Source organism: Thermobia domestica, chromosome 8, assembly GCF_964235325.1.
Source record: "Thermobia domestica chromosome 8, izTheDome1.hap1.1, whole genome shotgun sequence".
Lineage (NCBI taxonomy): Eukaryota > Metazoa > Arthropoda > Insecta > Zygentoma > Lepismatidae > Thermobia > Thermobia domestica.
The window spans coordinates 288,816,212-288,836,547 of record NC_137461.1 but is presented as its reverse complement, the minus strand read 5'-3'; the positions used below and the strand labels follow the sequence as shown (position 1 = coordinate 288,836,547).

General features: G+C 35.2%; 1 protein-coding gene across 2 annotated transcripts in view; it reads left to right on the top strand.

Annotated features, from left to right (window-relative positions):
* Positions 1–20,336, top strand: part of jbug (filamin-type immunoglobulin domains fbug) — a 385,095-nt gene that overhangs the window by 160,708 nt on the left and 204,051 nt on the right. For both annotated transcript variants that reach the window (XM_081769953.1, XM_081769952.1), the window contains 3 exons: positions 5,877–6,128; positions 8,411–8,536; positions 11,713–11,961. In XM_081769953.1, coding sequence (XP_081626079.1) covers positions 5,877–6,128; positions 8,411–8,536; positions 11,713–11,961 — 627 coding nt within the window. The remainder of the gene's footprint in view (positions 1–5,876; positions 6,129–8,410; positions 8,537–11,712; positions 11,962–20,336) is intronic.

Here is a 20,336-nt window from a genome sequence, read left to right as displayed (position 1 = left end):
CTAGTCCGTATTTCTACTGCGTTCTGTTGTTGAATTCACAGAAATGTTCAAAAATAAATTCAAGAAGTAAAACACGATCCTACAAAAGACTGTTTACTTGCTCACTGGTTTTCGTATTGTGAACTGAAACTCAAGTGCGCAGTCATGTTGAATACTTCTGTCCCATTTACTTTTAATTTGAGGTAGGGTGAGGTTCAGGGTAGATCTAGTGATATACCGCTAAAGGAAGTGCTTCAGTACAGAGTCGGAAGCGGTATGTATTGTTTATACTACTTACAACGTTACCCCCACATAAAATATAAATTCACCCTTTCTCCCTTCCCTTTTTCGAATACAATGAACCGACTCTTTTGCTGAAGAAAGATGCTAAAAGAAAATTGAAACATCTGTGTCTAAACTTTCTTTGAAGCGCAGTCTTTTGTATTTGTAAGGTTTTGCGAGTGTTTTCGAGATAGCCAAATCTTTTACCAAGGACTCCTGCTGCGAACTGACCGTGAGTAAACACCCGATCTCGCTGTGCTCAATTTCTCTCGCACACGTGAAATGGGTTTGTTGTTTCCAAAACAAATAGGAAGTTACCTTGTGCTTTTGCATTTCTGCACGCACACAGGTACCATTGTTGTTTTAATGATCAGAAGAAATATCAAAACCATCCGATATATATGATACGAAACAGCTAACAGAGGGAGGCAAAGATAAAAGTAGACCTACACCAAGTTTTCCGCGTGGTACCATTACGGAGAATAAATGTTTAATAAAGTCACGTAGATGCGCTTAAACCTATTCCATCTGTCCTTATAACTTTTCTGGTCTCATCAATTTCTCAGGAGAATACGTACAACATATGTCCAAATTCCATATATACTCTTTCTAAACTAATGAGTAAACTCATTAAGAACACCAACTGATATCAATAAACAGGAAAGAAAACAATACTTTATACTTCTATCATTTGGTACACATCTCTATGAAGCACAGCTTGTTTCTTTTCGAAATAGCTCCTTCGTGTCACAGCTGTGGTTAGTTTTGTTTTGTGTTAGGATTAAAGAGAGAAATGCAACATTTGCTTCGCGGTGAAGTTATATATATTATTAAGATGAGCGGTGATAAGCGAGGTTTAACAAAGAGTGCCTTTCGGATGCACAATTTAACGGGTAGTTGCAGTCCGTGTTGAGGATCGAACCAAAGCTATGTAAGACATGTTATGACAAATCCAAAAGGTGTGTTGTATCGGTGCAGTACCAGTTTTTCACGTTTTTCAAAATGCTTCAAAACCCAAAGAATAATCTTTAATTTCTGATATTTTAGTCGTCACAAATTACAATTTTATCATGTAGTCAATGTTTATAATTACTGGGCAGTTGGGCGTTTAAACTAATGACATCATAATAAAGTCAAAACCATAATTTTGAGTTGAATTGATTCTGAGTTTAACGTCCCGTTCAGCAGCGAGGCTATGTGAGACGTGGACCTACTGATTAACGTGGAATCCGAACCACATGAACTCCCACCGGGAATCAAGCCCAGGTTTCCCACGCCAAAGGCAAGTATGCTAACCGTTAGCCACGAAGGAGCTCCACCATAATTTTAGTGGGCGTTAAGAAATAACTCGCCAGTGCTTTTACAATAAATAAAATTTTATAAGTATTAAAGAATAGTGGTAAGAGATTTTATAATAGCTCTTTTATTTATGAGATATGAGTATTTTGAAAAAAACAACTAAAGAATAGGTTGGCGGAACCACAAAAGACTTTCTTATAAATACATACGCACCTTACTCACCTTTTATAATTGCCATGCTTACGTTCTCCATAAAAACAGAAATTCTCTTTTAGTGATACTTTACACAAGATCATGAAGTGGGTTCAAATTTAATTAAAGGCAAAATACAATACAATAATCCACAAATATTGCCTCAAGTGAGTTTAAAGATTTCTAAACACTAGTGCGAAACCGGGCTCTGCCGTTGCGATCGATTTACAGGTCTTGAGACGAAAGTAAGAAGGGACTTACGCACACAGTAAGTAAAAACAATTAATATGTCTGTAACTTTCCCCCAAATGGGTGTATCTTAAAACTAACCTCACCATTATTTTTCTAATTAAATTCTAGCCCGAAATTATGTATCATATTACCCTACTCCCATTTTGAAAACTTGACCTTAATTCAAAATGGTGGATTTCAAGATGGCTGCCATCAAGGTCATATCTACCATACGACTTCCCCCCAGGACTTATATGTATCCACATGGTTTTTCTTCACTTTTCTTCATTAACGCTCCGTTTACAAAGGGTAGTAAGGGACTTCTGTAGTAATCTCTAATAACCACATCACAACTCTTAAAAGTTATTTAAAAAAAATATAAAACATGCACCATGGCAAAAATTTGTCATCACAAGTAATGATGCATATATGCCTTCTATCAGCAAAAAAAGTTTCATTGAAATTGGAGCCGGACATTTGAGTGATGTCCCTTGTGGGATGTGATTGAACGTGACGTCAGAGCACATCGCCCCTCTTCCCGGAATTTACGGGAATTAGGTGACCTGAGTGAGCACATGTGGTGCCAGCTCTCTCCAGCGACCTATCAAGGATCATTGCGTGTATGCCAAAACGTGTCGCCGTTTTTATCCATGCCAAAAGTCGACATACTGACAATTAGGTAGGTAGTCATGATGGTCTGGCTGATGTGTGCGTATATTTTAACTCGTACATTTTGTCTCGACTCGAATTCGAGTCGAGTCGAGACAGAGACTGTCGAGTCGAGACACGAGTCGAGACAGAAACATATTTTCGAGTCGAGACACGAGTCGAGACAACATTTTCTCGAGACGAGTCGAGACAGGCTTAAATCTCGACTCGACTCGACTCGACTCGAATGCATCCCTACTGGGCTCACAACCTTTCGCAGTCAGAAATTCAATGACAGCCCGCTGTTTCAGCTGGACATCACCACTGGATGCCATGGATTGCTCCATTCCTCTGGAACGAGAAGAGATAGGAAGGTGGAACAAGTGACATTCTATAGCTTAAACATCAGTGCATTAATGATAAACAGTTAAAAATGTTTGCAGTACTATTGGGCAAGTAATGGGCTTGGAGGCATTACTTTTTGAATCACCCTCGTACAAATTGTTATTGATCTATTCACTTACTTCTTACAAATCGATATTCGTTGGTATCAGTTCTATTTAACCTTAAAAAAAGCAATTAATACAAGAGTCGTTCAAGGTTGATCGGGATTTTCGTACGTAAATAATCGATGAATAGCCGGATCATGATGAAACTTGCGGGTGATGTAATGTATTCTTTCTCGAGTAACTAGCGCCCGGCATGACATAGTTGGCACATGTGCAGCAGTTGCAGCGAATATGGCGGCAAGCAGTATGTCTGTGGAGCAGCAGGCATTTTCGCCGATCCCAAGAGGTTCAGCCAAAACATGGCTGAAGTAGCATTCTTATTGGCCACGTACCGATGACGTCACCTATTAGTACTACTACTACTACTACTACTTTTGCTTTGGATCTGTATAGTACAAGCGCAAACTTATTTTAATGAAAGAAGTTTAATAAAAATTTTAAAAAATAATCGTTAAATCATTTTCTGAATGTTGTTTTTAATATTATTTTAACAAAAGAGATGTTATAAAAATTTTAAAAATAATAAAAAAAACTCTTGAGGCAGGGTTTGAACCCACGCTAAAACAATTCTCCTTACTAGCATGTTGCGCTAGCTCACTCAGCCACGAGAGCCGACAGCAGCTAGCGTTTACTTTGTGCTATATGTATGTCATGACTCGTGATGTCGTATCTGTATCGGCAGATCAGATCAAAGGATATCTGAAGCTCTTGGAATCCGCGAAAATGCGAGCAGCGGTGTGTAATCAAATTTCTTGTGAAGGAAAAAGTTAAACCAGCTGAGATTTTCAGAAGATTGCAAGTACAGTACGATGTCACGGACAAGAGTGTACGAATGGTGTGAACAGTTTCGCGAAGGAGGGAGCTGGTGACAAATGAAGCGCATGGACACATTCGCCTGACTGCAGTCACACCAGTGAATATCGCACGTGTTGAGCAAATGATTCTTGAAAACCAGCGAGTAACAGTGCGGGATATTACTGCCGAGATGAATATCAGTGTCGGAAGTTTTGAGAAAATCATTCACGACCACTTACGCTTCCGCAAAACCTGTGCAAGGTGGGTTCCCCGCCAGCTGGCATTTGATCAGAAGTGGACACGCATGACGGTCTGTGAACAGCTTTTGAATCGGTTATAAGGCGAAGATGATGAATTGTTGCAATCCATCATCACGTGTGATGAAACATGGTTGCACAATTCAACCCCAGAGGCCAAAAGAAGCAGCATGGAGTGGTGGTATAAAGGTTCTCCGCCGCCCCAAAAAGCAAAACCCAGCCGTCCGCTGGAAAGATCATGACAAGTGTCTTCTAGGACATGAAGGGTGTTATCCATGTGGATTTTCTGGACAAAAGGAGCACAATTAATGCCCAGTATTACTCCACATTGTTCAATGGTACTGTACGAAAGTCCAGCCGCAAGAAAAGACCTGGGATGTTGTCTAGAAATGTCATTCTTGTCCATGACAATGCTCGCCCTCACACGGCCAATGTGGCAACAACAAGTCTGGCCGAAATGCCCTGGGAAGTTCTGCCCCATCCCTTCTACAGTCCAGATTTAGCCTCCAGTGATTTTCATTTGTTTGCACCTCTTAAAGACCATCTGGGAGGGAAGAAATTCACGACAGATAAAGCACTGCGGAACGATGTCCTCCAATGGCTACAACAACAACCAAGTTCTTTCTACGCCAAAGGAATCAGGGCGCTGGAACAACGATGGCAACGGTGCCTTGACGCGTACGGTAAATACTTTGAAAGGTTGACATAGTTTGGTGCTTCTTGTGCTATCTGTTTCCTCAGGAGAAATAAAAGTCCCGGTCAACCTTGAACTACTCTTGTATAATGCACTTAAAAGAGCTTTTTTTTTTTTTTTTTTAAAAAAAAGACTATTCTCCCTTAGTGGTAGAGCGTTCACCTCTAGTGCTTGGGGTCCCGGGTTCGATCCCAGCCCCCGCCAAGTGAACTTTTTGGTGGACAAACACCGTGTGCGTGGGTTTTCTCGGGATTCTCCCGTTTCCTCCCACTTTCTTCATTCCACCATTTCATTCATTACTCATCATCACCGTCTCCTTTAGCCTAACCGGCATAATCGTGGGACGTAAAACTCAAAGATTTCATTTTATTTTCAATATCGAGCTTCAATCCTAATATATCAATTTGCAATTCCAGTGCAACCAGCTGTTTTTATCTTTATTTCTTGATTTTCCTTCTATAACTGTTAATTTTAAAAAAAATGTTCCAAATTCAATGATAAGAAACTGGTTTCTGACAAAGACAAAGAGTATTTTTCATAACAAAACTGTGATAACTAACTAAATGGAATAGATGTTTGCTACTGTTAGAAAATTTAGTCCTTGTATTTGACAACAGTCAAGCGATTTATGCTGAGATTTCTTTGACCATTTGCTTTAGCATTGTCCATACGACCTTAAACTAATGCGACCTAAGCATGATTTATGAATATAGTGTTCTAATAGGTCAGCTTAGTATATTTAACTATCATAATAATGAAATCTATTTCCAACAAAAAATGTTTAATATAGTTATGACAGATTTTGCTGCCCCTCAAAACTTGCCCTCTCGTGCAAATGCACGTGTTGCACATATGGTAGAACTGGACCTGCATGTGATATGGAATTCTACCATTTATTTAAATCGTGTTGATACAGAAAATAGCTTTAAAAGATGCATGTTCTTAGAGTTAATTCCTTAAACACTATATATAGTAATTTCATTGTTTCAGAAGCGTCTCACGCATCGTCCGAACTGCGAAGAGAGCAGCGCTACGAGCAACATTCGACACAGAATTATCGCCACGAATTATCTTCTCCATCGTACTTGCAGAATGGGGACACGACGCCTTCCCACTCCCCCATTCCCATTCCCATTCGAACCTACGAATCAGAGTATGACTCCCAGGCGCCAAGGAGAGGGTCAACTGACACAAATGACTCTGTAGGAAAAGCCTATGTTGACACTTCGTCTAACGTCAGAGGTGAGTTCATACATATTCCAGGAATATTCTATCAAGTTTTGTCTGAATTCTTGGATTAGAGTTAAGTTCACAAAAGTTGACATATATGAATCTATATATATGAAAGTATATATGAATCTATATATACATGGTATGAAAATGAAAGTTAGTATGTTTGTGACTTCGTACCACTTGCACCACAAGACCGATCTCGATCAAATTTTCAACATAGATTAGGTTCGAGCCTGAGATGATTTTTATCGTTTCACTTTGACGATGCAACTTAGGGGAAAGGAGGGGGAGATATATAAAAATGATCGAAAATAACCGATATTATTGTCGAATCCATAGTTTTCGAGTGTCGCTGAGACAAACAGTGACACTTCCGATTAAGTTTAAATCCAAATTCAACTCTTTATGTCGAAAATGAAACGTATTCTCCCCGTGCGAAGAATGAGTATTCTGCTGGTATTAGATAAGATAGAGGCGAATATATTGAACCTTAAGAAGGCGGATATATTGAAATATCTCCATTCCACTCTGACTAAGGATAGGAGTTTGGAGGTAAAAAAGTAAATCAATTAAGGATGAATGGGTAAACTGGGATAAGATAACAGATGTTCTTTGAGTGAATAGGACAAACACCAGTATAAATGGCTGATCGTGTAAGTATCATAGTGTGACTGGCAATGTTATATGAAGCAGAAACGTGGAAAATCAAGAAGGTGCAAGAAAATGTTCGTTTGATGAAATATAGCGTCCCTTTTCAACAATGAGACTATGTGGACATGTATCAACATAAATATTAATTCTTTTTTGACCAGAGTATATGGGAGGAACACCATAATCTTGTGGGTAAAGCATTGGGTTCACGTCCACGTGGTCCCGGATTTGATTCCCGGCCGGTGCTTCCAAATTTTCAGCGTCGTGAGGCAAACTGGGTAGTCACATGAATGAAAGACATGACGGCCACTAGGTTTAGAAAGCTCCTGATACTCTGGATAGTGACAGGGTGACTACGTGCTCGTCGCTAGTCTAGACGTAGTTCGGCTGGTCGCTGACAGATGGCGTTGGTGGAGTTCAGGCCCTCAAATGGGCTCTTACCCAAAGTGGTTTGCTTTGAACGAGAGTAAGTCGTAACAGTTTCAATAACTTAATTGTATCTTCATCAGACGTTAACTACTGATGAAAATAACGTTAAATTATTGAAACTGTTACGACTCTGGTCAGAAAAGTATTTTTTTTTTTTTTTAAGTAATAGTTCCCAAGTGAAGATGGATGAAGTTACTACATGTACCAACAGTTTAAGGTGGAACCTAAACCACCGAAATGCGTTCAATGCTCTCCCACAGGAAATCGAACCTAGGATCACGTGCACTAAAGACACGCGTTAGCAAACTACACTAGTAGGTAGGGCTAATGTGAAAGAACAGAAACTAGTTGCAACTGAAACAAAAATATTAGGATAGATGTGTCATGTTACCCGGATGGTTAAGATCAGAAACGAAAGAGTAAGGGTCAGTGCTGAAGTAAGAGATATCGAAGTAAAGAAAGTAAAGAAAAAGAATATTGCAATGTTATGTCATATCATGAGAACAAATGAGGATTATGTAGGGAAAAGAATGAGGGAATAGTGTTGGAAGGTACAAGAGGGAGATAGAAAACGAAATGATTAGATTGAGTAAATATGGACTTGAAAAGAAAAGACTAATAACGATTTTTGTGAAACCTTATAAAATGAAAACAGATCTTCAGGAAAGTTGATCTTACGTAAGCAGAAAAAGACAATGTAAAAGAAGAAGAACAAGAAGAAAGTCTTCTGTACACAAAAGTCTATTACAGATAATTGAATTATGAGTTCAAATATTTATCATTAATTTTAATTATTATTTCGTACATTTTCGAATTTTGCTTGTGAGTAATTATCGTTTCATCAATCCGTACTTAAATTATTCTGCTACATTTTGGAATTACGCTTGTAAATATTTGTCATTCATCAATCCGTACATAAATTCTTTTGAATCATAATTAATTGCTTCCTGCTAAGATACATTTATAAATTATAAACAAGAGTGTAATATATATATATATATATATATATATATATATATATAGTTAGTTAGTTAGTTAGTTTTAGTGTTTCATTTTAAAAAAATGAAACACTAAAACTACTTAGTTTAGTACCTATCTTTACTAATCTTTATACTGCTTAATGAAGTTATTTTTTTCCTTAGTGTTGCTGTAAAGGATAGATAAATATAAGGTAAAATTAATGTAGTTTTTGTTTCAATTGTGATTTTTAGTGTCAGCTATGTCCGGTGGAATTAATCAAAGGAGAGATTCCTGGGATGCCATTTCGAAAACCAAAAATATTCTCTCGTATGGAAGTTTAGAATCCTTGGCAAATCTTACAGTGAATGACAAATCAGGTGTGTTTTTGTTTTTAAGATAATTATTATGAATTTAGTTAAAGAATTCTGTTACTTTTGTACTTACCAACTAACGAACTAACTCTATGGGCTACGGTATCCGGAAGTTCAGTTTCGCATGCATTCTGAACCTTCTAAAACCTAGAATGTATTTGACTTCAATCTGGTATTCCCCTCTCACCTGGTCCTCCTCTAATTTCTTTAAATTAAACGTCTCCGTTTTCAGATGTATAATATTTCCTTTATTTAACGATAATCTCTTTCTTATTATTTCTGCTGCCAGTATCATAGTCAGCTCATCTAAACAATTAAACACCAATTATGCTAGACTGTTTTCTTCTATCTAGTAAAACGTGATCAATTTGATACTTGTTTATTTTTCATTCTTGATTTCGTATGAGGTACATGAATATCATAAAGTAATAATACATTGGGTAATCAGTCGAATATAATTTGGATTAGTAGGATAAAAAAGTTACAATAACTTTTATAATTAACTTTAATCAGTATTATAACATTAAATCAAAATATGTTCACTTTATTCCGCACTTACATCATTGTAAATCCATGTAAATAAAAATGAAAGTGACTCTATTTGTGACTTAATAACTCTTGAACCACCCGACCGATTTCGATCAAATTTTCAACATAGATGAAGTTCGGGCCTGGGGTGGTGTTTATAATTTTACTTTTACGGTGCAACTTAGGGTTGGTTGAGGGGAATATATATAAAAATGATCAAACTGACCGATATTAGAGATATTTCCCATTTTAAAAGTAAATTCTGGACAAGAATTTTCGTAACGAACTTGGAGAAAACGAACTTAGTATTAACAAACGTAAATTGCAACTTTTCAACAGGGACAAAATAGCCAACTTAAATTATAGAAATAAAATAGGTATTTTGCTCCCTATCAAATAACGACAGTCCGCGACTATGAATCTAGTCTCTAATGAAATGACTAAAGAAAATCCCGTATCATTTCATCACCTATTACGTGTCAAGCATATATTTTAATCACGCTCAGCTGTAGCCATAGGAGATAAATACACGGTTCTGATTGGTTGAAATTATCCGTTTCTCGCCACGTAGCATACATGTAGCAGAAATCAAACGCCAGCTGTTGTCGGTTCTCGTAGCCGAGCATGCCAGTGAACGAGCTAAGAATGAAAATCGCTTTTGGCGTGGGTTCAAACCCGGCGCAAGGAGTTTTTTTTTAAATTTTCGTAACACTTTTATCATTAAAATAAAACAAAAATAATAATACTCGTTTGTCCTTTTACGTAATATACTGTATAATGCATAACAAGTGATTTATTTACATTACGAAACATAGCTGAGCGAGCGAATGGTGTTAGAAGCTCCGCAGGACTCGTTTTTCTTCACTTTAACTCCAATGCTAATACCACGTGACTTTACGTCACGCTCGGGTGTTGCAACTTCGATGTAAATCTAACCTCACGCGCTTCCTTCTGACCAACAAAACAGTAGTCTTTGAGTTTTACGTCCCACGGTTATGCTGGCAAGGTTAAAAGAGACGGTGATTATGAGAAATGAATGAAATGGTGGAATGAAGAAGGTGGGTGGAAACGGGAGAACCTCGAGAAAACCCATGCACACGGTGTTTGTCCACCACAAAGCTCACTTGGCGGGGGAGGGCTGGGATCGAACCAAGTACCCCAAGCACCAGAGGTGAACGCTCTACCACTGAGCCACCGCGGCCCTTGACCAACAAACCAATTGCCTAGGGTAGCGAGTGAAAAAAATATATATGCATGTATCAACACCGTCATTAAATTACTCCTCAGTTTTATTTCTGTTCCCTGTATTTCGAAAATTTGATTTTTCACACTTAACTGCTTTTTTAGTTTCTTTCTTTGTTTTTCTGAAACACCTAAATAATAACTTTGTTCTTTTACACTACTAAAGCTAAATTATCACATTTTTATAACCAGTTTTGTACTGTGTTCTTTGTCCTTATCTTCTATATTACACCAGTCTCTCACAACTAAATAATTACTTTTTGAACAAGTAATTTAATTTTAAAATATTTTCAGTTTTTTCTTCCGTTTTTTCTTTCTTTCTTTTTTTTTAATCCTCAAGGAGAATACTGATTTCAATAAGTACAGAGCTAGCAAGCATAAATGATTAATTCATTTTGAAAAGGCTACATTTTCAAAAGTATTTTACGTATACCCATGGAAGATATATCAAAAGAACAAGAAAATCACCAAGTTTACACACCCTCTACGAATGTTCAATATGTATCCCTTTGGATGTTCAATATGTATCCCTTTGGTGACAAGACACATGTTCAGACGACACTCGAGGTCATTCTATACATTTTGTAGCATAGTCCTGTCAATTGTCTGCACTGCAGTACTGACGCGTTCTTGGAGCTGAATTAAAGATTGTGGTAGTGGGACTATGTAAACAAGGTCCTAAACGTACCCCCACAGGAAGAAGCCACAGTGCGTTAAATCAGGAGATCAGGGAGGCCAGTTGAACAAAGCTAGGTCATTCTCACCAATCCCGCGATGCGGAAGTTTATCGCTTAGGTAGTCACGAACTGGGATGTACCAATGAGGAGATGCCCCGTCTTGTTGGAAGACAAAATCCCTGAAGTCAGCTGGAACAACCACAACTGCAACATATCCAGGTACTAACCTCTTACTGTCACACTGCCACACCCGATAGAAAAGATAATGGACTCATGCTGCCACACAATATAAACTTGATGAGTTTGTGCTTCTTTCCATGTATATTTCATGTGTGTACTTGTAATACTTTTGAAAACATAGCCTTTCCAAACCGAATGTATCATTTATGCTAACCCTGTATAAAATAGTCATAAAATTTAACTTTTCTTGATCTCTTTTACTTTCATCCAATAACGTTGCCAATCGTAGATAAGAGTGAAGGTAATAATCTAAATCCTATGGACATTTCATATCCATAAATTCTATATCTTTATAAAATAATATTCAATACAATATATGTGTAAAACAATACGTTATCTTTCTTTGTCATTTCTTTGAAGTATTTGATTGATTCTACCATCCAAATGTATGTCGAAGTTTATTACAAAGTTTTATCCATATAGAAAACATAACTAACTACAAGAAACAAATATTTTTTCCATGCATATTATATTTTCTGTTTTGTAATATTTCAGCTTACTCCATCAACACGCACAATGTTTCAACATTCTCCACCAACACTCACACAGATGATGCAGATACAGGGCATAATCGCTTTAGAACTGGAGTAAACCTGAGTCCCAATCCACAGAAATCTCCTTACAACACAAGTCAAGTGTCAGTTTCAGGTGATGCCTTACGCCTGGTTCCTTTGCACCGCCCAGTGACTCTAACAATTGAAGCTCCAGGAGCGAATACTTCGGACATCTCAGTTACCGTCACCAGTAAGTAGTGTATTTGTAGGAGTTGTATATTACGTATAAATAGTGGACAGAGCAAGCACAATCATTCCTTCGGGATAAAAACGAACATGTATTCCGTTTATTTTCGTGGAAATAGTGAGTAAATTCAGTTGGATAATGAATGTTCAGATGACAAAAAGTTATCCTGGCTTTTCGTTAAGGGATAGTAATGTCTTTGAAGCAGAGATGACAATCATTATACTTGCAACTTCCACACCCAATAAATAGAAATCAATGCAAATCAATTATGATGGATTTTGTTGTTTCATTTATGCTTAATTTACTTCTACAGGGTGTTTCATAAATATGCCAAAATAGTTTGGGAACAGGTTCCTCATAGCAAAATAAGAAAAAAAGTTCATATGGACCAGTGCTTAAAAGTGGATAGTTTCGGAGTTAAAGAGTGCCAAAAACTTGAAATAAGTGTACTTTAAAGGTTCATACCTTCATTACTATGGAACCTATCGTAGTCGAGTCAAGACATCACTGAGGAACTAGTACGTGAACTATCCAAATATCCATCTTTCAGAACTTCCGGTACTTGTACAATCTTTTTTAGAGAGGCTGTTTGGGAGTACTTGATCACTCTCCACCTACCTCTCAAAAAAAATTAGTGTGCAAGTGCTGGAGCATTCTTAAACATGGATATTTGGATAGTTCACACACCAGTTCCTCAGTGATGTCTTTACCCGACTACGATAGGTCACATAGTAGTGGAGTTATGACCTTTGAAAGTTCACTTATTTCATGTTTCCGGCATCCTTTAACTACGAAACTATCTACTTTTGAGCACAGGTCAATATGAACTGTTTCTTTTATTTTGATAGTGACACATTTATGTAGTACCCTGTGTATTCTTTTCATTGACGTTTAGAAATTTGTTATAGTTTCTCGAAACTTTTAGTGAAATGAAAAAAGTTTTGTACTCTTTTCACTGACATTTAGCAAACTGTTATACTTTCTTGAAACATCAGCGAAATGGATATAAAAGTAAATAAGTAACGGATGAAATGCCAAAAATTATTTCAATTGATTCTTGTTTTCTTCCTCTGTAGAAACTTTACAAAATATAGAAATCAATATACAGTACTTTTAAAATTAATGTATTATATATATTTTAACCGGTAAAACAACATAACTGTTAACAAATTTAAAAAACGATATCCAAACTAATTATCATATTTGGTCGGTTAGTTAATACTGTTATTACAATGGGATTTCTCAGTAAGTTTACAAATCACTTATTCCTAAAGAAGTTTCTAAAACATTATAGCTAAATGAACGTTGTTATGCATTGTTTAGATATTCTTCCGAATAGTTCATAAATTGTCTACAAAAGGAAGATCTCTTCGAATTCTTTTCCGGTCGGTAAAGTTCCCAAAATAGATGACACATTCCCTTGTTTAATAGCTATACTAATGCGTCGAATAAGAAATATTCTACCTGTGGTATATAACGATTTTAGTGATATGCATTGGCCAACTTCGTTGATAAAATTAATTTCTTCCTGGCACCATGAGTCAATTGATTCAATTGCTATTGGAACAAACCAATATTTGTCCAATAGATTGATACATTTCTTTCTTTTTCTTTTTCGATCTCTCTTCAAGCTTGTAAAATGTATAATTTTTTGAACATTTAAAACATAATAAGATAATTTATATAGACGAGGTTAATAAGATAAGTCCAACTAGTACAGAGAAATTTATAAAATATATCGTCTAGAAGCGTAATGTATGGAAACTTGTAAGAAATAATTGTTTTATTTACTAATTAATGAAAACAATGCTGTATTTATTTAGTTAAGCGTAATAATTACTTTTCTCCGTAAATCTCTATACATCTGACTATGCCTGGAAGTCTAAAGGAATTACTCTGTATTTTAATAAAAATGTGCCTTTAATAATAACAATATTCAAATATAAGTCACAGAATTTTCTCTAATTCTATCCTTAAATGTTTATCTTCACTTGCCAACGTTCCACGTACGTATAAAATTCATATCTGAATATACTTTCCATTATATACCTAGGTACATTGAATTTTTCTTAATCATAGACAGTATACATGGGGTCTATAAGATGCGAGCAAAGATTTCTACAGACGGCAGTTTCTCATTATGAAGTTTCTGCCATTCTCCATTCCAGTTTCTCTTGGGTCCGAATCTTCGTCTCAGGATTTTATTTTCTAATTATTTCAATCTGCGTTCTTTCCTCAAAGTAAGCGACCATGCTTTGCAACAGCACAGCAAAACAGGAATAATAATTATTTTAAAGAAAAAAATATTGGTTTGTTTGCTTCATATGAAGACAGTATTATAACGAAATCAGCTAAAGCTGATAACAATTAAATAGTTGTAAAATAAATACATTTTCTAGTAAATAATCCAGAATCTAAGAGGTAGATGAAGGAACCAATGCAAAAACAATCAAACAAGGAAATAATAATATTCAGAGGAAACTTAAATCAATATAGAAATATTTGTAGCTCAATGTTCAAAGGATAATTAAATCAATTATAGAAATATTTCTATCCTAGCTCAATGTTCAAAGGAAAATTAAATCAATCCTAGAAATATTTCTAGCTCAATGTTCAAAGGAAAATTAAAACAATCCTAGAAATATGTCTAGCTCAATATTCAAAGGAAAATTATATCAATCCTAGAAATATTTCTAGCTCAATGTTCAGAGTACAAAGTTAATATTCCCAGTGCAACAATTGTTTAGTGATATATTAAATACATATAAGTAATAAATATATAGAAACAACTTACATACAAAACAAAATTCAATGGAAAAAATCAAATTTTATTTTTTATTTATTTATTTTTTTTTTCATTGTAAGAAAAACTCACAAATAGTGTGAGCAACAAAACTAAGGAGAATTTACTAACTAATGTTTCACATCCACTCAAATCAAATTTTTATTTTGTAACTACAATTCACTCAGGGCCTGCTTTACCATATAGGCTATGTAACACATGCATTTGTACGGGGCGGTAAAATTTGTCATAATTATATTATTTAAAATAAATATTTCTTGTTGGAAACACATTTCATGACGATGGGAGTTAAATTTATAAAGCTGATCTATTTGAATAGTACATTCACAAATCATGCTTAGGTCGCAGTAGTTTAAGGCCACATGGACAGAGCTAAAACAAATGGTCAAAGAAATCCCAGCATGAATTGCTTGATTGTTATCAAATACAAGAACTCAATTCTCGAACAGTAGCGAACACTTGTTCCATTTGGTTAGTTATCACAGTTTTGATATGAAAAATAAGTTTTGTCTTTGTCACAAACCAGTTCCTTATCATTGAAGGTGGAAACAATTTTTTTTTTTAACTTTCTGTAACAGATGTAGAAGGAAAATCAAGAAACAAAGATAAAAGAGCTAGTTGAACTGGAGTTGTAAACTGATATATTGAGATTGAAGTTCGATATTTAATTCTATACAAAGGATTGCCACCTTTTGTCTGTAGGTGTGTTTGTTTTATCATTCACTAACATAATAGCAGGGGTGCCCACAAGGGGGAGCTATGACGCAAACTGCGTCATTGAAATATTTGGGGGGGGTTAAAATCTATATAAATATGGTTGATGAGGGGGGGTAAAATTAATCGAAAAGAAGATTTTTTCATGGGAGAACACCTACGGATAGACAATTGGGAGGGGGGTGCGTCATAGACATAAGGGGGGTGGGCACCACTGCATAATAGATTATTATTTAAAGAAAAAACAGGTACAACAAGATTGTATTTGTAGTGTTTAGGACTTTCTGAGTACGAGTGCACTTTCCCTCCCCTCCGTTGTTCATGATGGGGTAGCATATTTAAAATCATGGCTTTTGAGATTTGTTCTTTCTGGAGAAAGGGAGCGGAAATGCTATTGTACGGGATGGCAAATTGCCTAGGGCTAGCCCTGAATTCACCTAATATTGGGCATGCAGATGACTAGGACCAACGGTCTGTGTCCTAAAATTAATACTTCAAATGATGTGATGAAAGTTCACACACCACAACAGCTGTTCATCTATTGTTAGATGTGCATCAAAACTTCGATTGTAGTCATCGAAGAAAAACGAAACTAGCTATCATATAAATTCTGAAGACTTATTTGAATTTAAGTTTTAAAACACCTACAAAATAAATCTTCAATATTTATACCCATCTTGTTGATTTCTGTTTATGCGTGCCTGGGGAAATTGTATACATAGATTGTTCTTCCATTGTTTCAAAGACATGAATATCCTTTTCAAACAAGAAAGCTAACTAATTGAATAAGTCCATTTGAATATTTCAGCTGTGATAATACCCATTTTATATACATACATTTTATATATTAAATTACTGTGTACTTTAAAATGCGGAAGTGTCTTTATGTTACAGTGAGCCATTTCCAACTCTACCACAAAACCTATGTAATATGCAAAAAGTTTCCAGCAAGTAAAGATATCGAAACTTTTGCGTACCCAAGAGAATGTATGTGGATAGTGTGTCTTGCACCAGGGAGGTAAGAAAGAACAACGTTTATCTGCACCTGGTTGCGGGTTTCTCAAAGCACTATGCACACGGATCTTTTCTTTTCAAATCAATCAATGACACGAACAATTTCACGAGTGTATTCTACTTCTGTTTTTCGCACTTTGATCTCTATATATGCATCCTATTTTCTTATCTGAAGATATATCTGATTTCTTATCGGTAATATTATTATGTATTTCGATTCAGGAGTTATATACAAATCGATTCAAGATAACTTGTTTCTACAAAACAATTAAAAATATTCTTAAAACATTTTGAGTGACAAATTTCGATATTGAGACATTAGCGAATAGCTAAAACAATTTTATTTATACATCCAAATGATAATTTTATCTGTATTAAATATTTCAAAGTAATTGAAATATCACAGAAATAATGCGAAAAAAATGTTTTAATTCCTTTGATATTGATGGTGGAAATTTCTATCAACACTTAGAGCTATAGATTTTGACATTGAGGCATTATCATGTAAAACAATTATTGAAAAGATTTGAAATAAATTTACGTTGTATCATATGTTCCTGAATTAAGTTAAATACAGGAAAATCACCAGTAAAAATGAAAACTGAATTCTACTTATTTTACTACAATCTCCAAATCAAGTTGGATACATTTTAATACAATCTCCAATTCAAGTTGCAAATATTTTAATACAATCTCCAAATCAAGTTGGATATATTTAATGCAATCTCCAAATCAAGTTGGATTCATTTTAATTGTCCAAATCAAGTTGAATACATTTTAATAAATCTCCAAATCAAGTTGGATATATTTAATACAATCTCCAAATCAAGTTGAATACATTTTAATAAATCTCCAAATCAAGTTGGATACATTTTAATACAGCCTGCAAATCAAGTTGGATACGTTTTCATACAATCTCCAAATCAAGTTGGACACCAGAAAAATAACGTTCAATTTAGTATTTAGTTGGAGCTCATAAGTGTGTGTTGTGCTCTTTGCATGAAACTGTTGAAAGTTATCTCAATCTTGGTCATTTTTCATTACAAAGTGATAAAAGATAACTGGTTGTTGACAATTACATAAACTGTATAAAAGGTATTAGTGTAGAAATCTTGTGATAAATGTTTATGAAACCAACGTTCCAAGAGAACTTCAAAGTTGCCACAATTTGGACAAAAAGAAACAATTTCTAGGAATAAGAACAATTCAAAGTGCCGATAATTTTGTCACATAATGTTGGCATACATAAATATATATATTGGGGTTTAATTAAGTTCTTTATTAAACAGTCAAGGTTCTAGGAACGACACTGCTCAAGTTCCTGTAGAAAGAAAAGTACTTTAAATATTAAGACACTACTTAAATTGGGATATAGTTCAGTCAGTAAGTTTTGTTTCCCAACTTCCCGTACTGTCGATAAGTGTATCTGTAACGTGATTAGTTGTTGAAAATGCCTTTTGCAATAGGGAAGAAATTTTGTGTTCTTGGAATTATGCAAAATAGGATGCATTATTATTGTGGGACGCTACTTTCGAACACGGTTCGGAAACTCACCACCGATAGGAAGTCCATGTATAATTGGAGCAAGAAGTTTGAAATTAGTGACTGTTTGTGTAATCTATTGTTCCAATATTATTATTATACGTTTTCTTATATATCCGTGTGGAGTATCCAAAGGATCAATATAATAGTGAAACATCTTTATAATTCTCATCTAGTTTTCAGCATAGTATTTCAGCATCTAGTTTTCAGCAACTTGACTACTCTATTTACAAAAATATTTTCAATATTTTTTTTTTCTAAATTATGCTGTGTAATTAATTTGTTTCAAAACCTTTTACCTTTGACCTGTTTTTTTTAGGGAGAATCTTTCTATTTCTTGAAGATGGAAATTTTTTTATACGCATCTCTGACTTGAAACCAGTTTTTTGGTCAAATTTCCAATTTAATCTAATTTTGTAGTTTTATTGAGAAAGTTTCAAATATCCGTCTTTCTATTAAAGATGAGGGCCTGTTAATTCTCTTTGCAGATTGTATTATACTTAGATGTTTAGAATAAGTATGAAACAGGAAATCGTTGTGATTATCATCTTTCTGCATTCTTTGATTTGACATGTATGTTTTGGCCACATCAATGTACATTTGAGAACAGTTGCAAATGACCTGATAAATAAGTTGTAGTAATAACAACCATTTTCTCATTTTTTTTTAATAGTAAAACTGTAGACCTTGACAAAGCGTAATTAAGATAATGATAGTGAATATATAAGAGCTTATAATTTTTTTTGTAATTTTTTCTATAAAACTAAAAATCTTACTTTAAAAATATTGCAAATAATAAATAAAATGACGGGAGAAGTTGCACACGTGTACAATAGCAATATATATTTTTTTAAATCTTCTCAACAGTGTTTTAACCTACTTCCTGTAAAAATTTCCTGCATTTGCACATTTGTTAAAAGTATATAAAACCATATAAAATTAAATTTTTGAATCAATACCAAGTAAGTTTATGTTTTGTAACAACTATTACAGACTTTTACAAATATTTGTAATTAGTAATCACTCACAAGTGTTTTGATTGTCCGTTTAAGGTGCTCTCTAACCAGATTTTTAATAATATGGAATCACTTTACCGACGCTGGATTAGACTGACTGTCAGTTGGAACCTACATTGACTGTCTAAAAGTATATCGCTTGATTAACTGATTGAACTTTAATGACAGGATGGGTCCTATTGCTTAAAGTGGGATCCGAACTGCCTGTTTCTGGGATAAGTATTCCCAGAGGGAATTTTTACCGTGTGCACGTTAGAAAAAGCACGTCTATTATCCACTTGCTCACCAACGAGCACTAAAAGTGTATCGTACATTCTCTATTTGTTCAAGGGTCTCAGCACTTATTGAAGCAAACTGCATTAAACGAATGATTGAAAAGTGACTTTTTTTTTCTCTCTCTAGAAATGTTCATCTGTGGAAATTCCAGTTGCATTAGAGAACTAAATTGTTGAAGTATCATATCGATACATTAATGAAGAGAGGAAACAACCGATTTAAACTTATCTTATATACTACAAAATCCTATGTAGGTGCGAGTTCAATAATACACAAAGAATGCAAAATGTATGACTTGATCGAGACTCGAACCCAGGATCTTCGGCGTATCGTGCCGATGCGTTAACCACTACACTACCCAGTTCGCTCCAAGAAGAGCCATACACTCTCTTACTCTTCGGTGCTCTTCCACTCAGACCACGTGGCTTGTACCACAACTTAACTGACAGATCCAGTGTTTACGTTCAAAATACCACTAACGGTTGTATTATTATTACCTTAATGAAAGGAGAAAACAACTTATTTTTACACGCCAAATCCTCTGTAGGTGCGAATTCAATAATACACAAAGAGTTAAAAACCAACAACGGTTCTATTATCATTATATTCATAAAATAATAATATAATTCATATAATGATAATACAACCGTTAGCGGTATTCTGAACGTAAACACTGGATCTGTTCAAGCACAACAGTTAAATTGTGGTACAAGCGACGTGGTTTGAGTGGAAGAGCACCGAAGTGTAGGAGAGTGTATGGCTGTTCTTGCAGCGAACTGGGTAGCGTAGTAGTTAAAGCATTGGCACGGTACATCGAAAATCCCGGGTTCGAGTGTCGGTCCAGTCTTGCACATTTCACTCTTTGTGTATTGTCATAGCGCACGTTATTCTCAACAACTATTGTGAAATAAATGCATAATATTGATTAGCAATACTTCAGATATATCTATACATGTACCATAATTGGCACCTTTACTATATAAATGGCTTTGCACATTCTCTAAGCAGGGGAA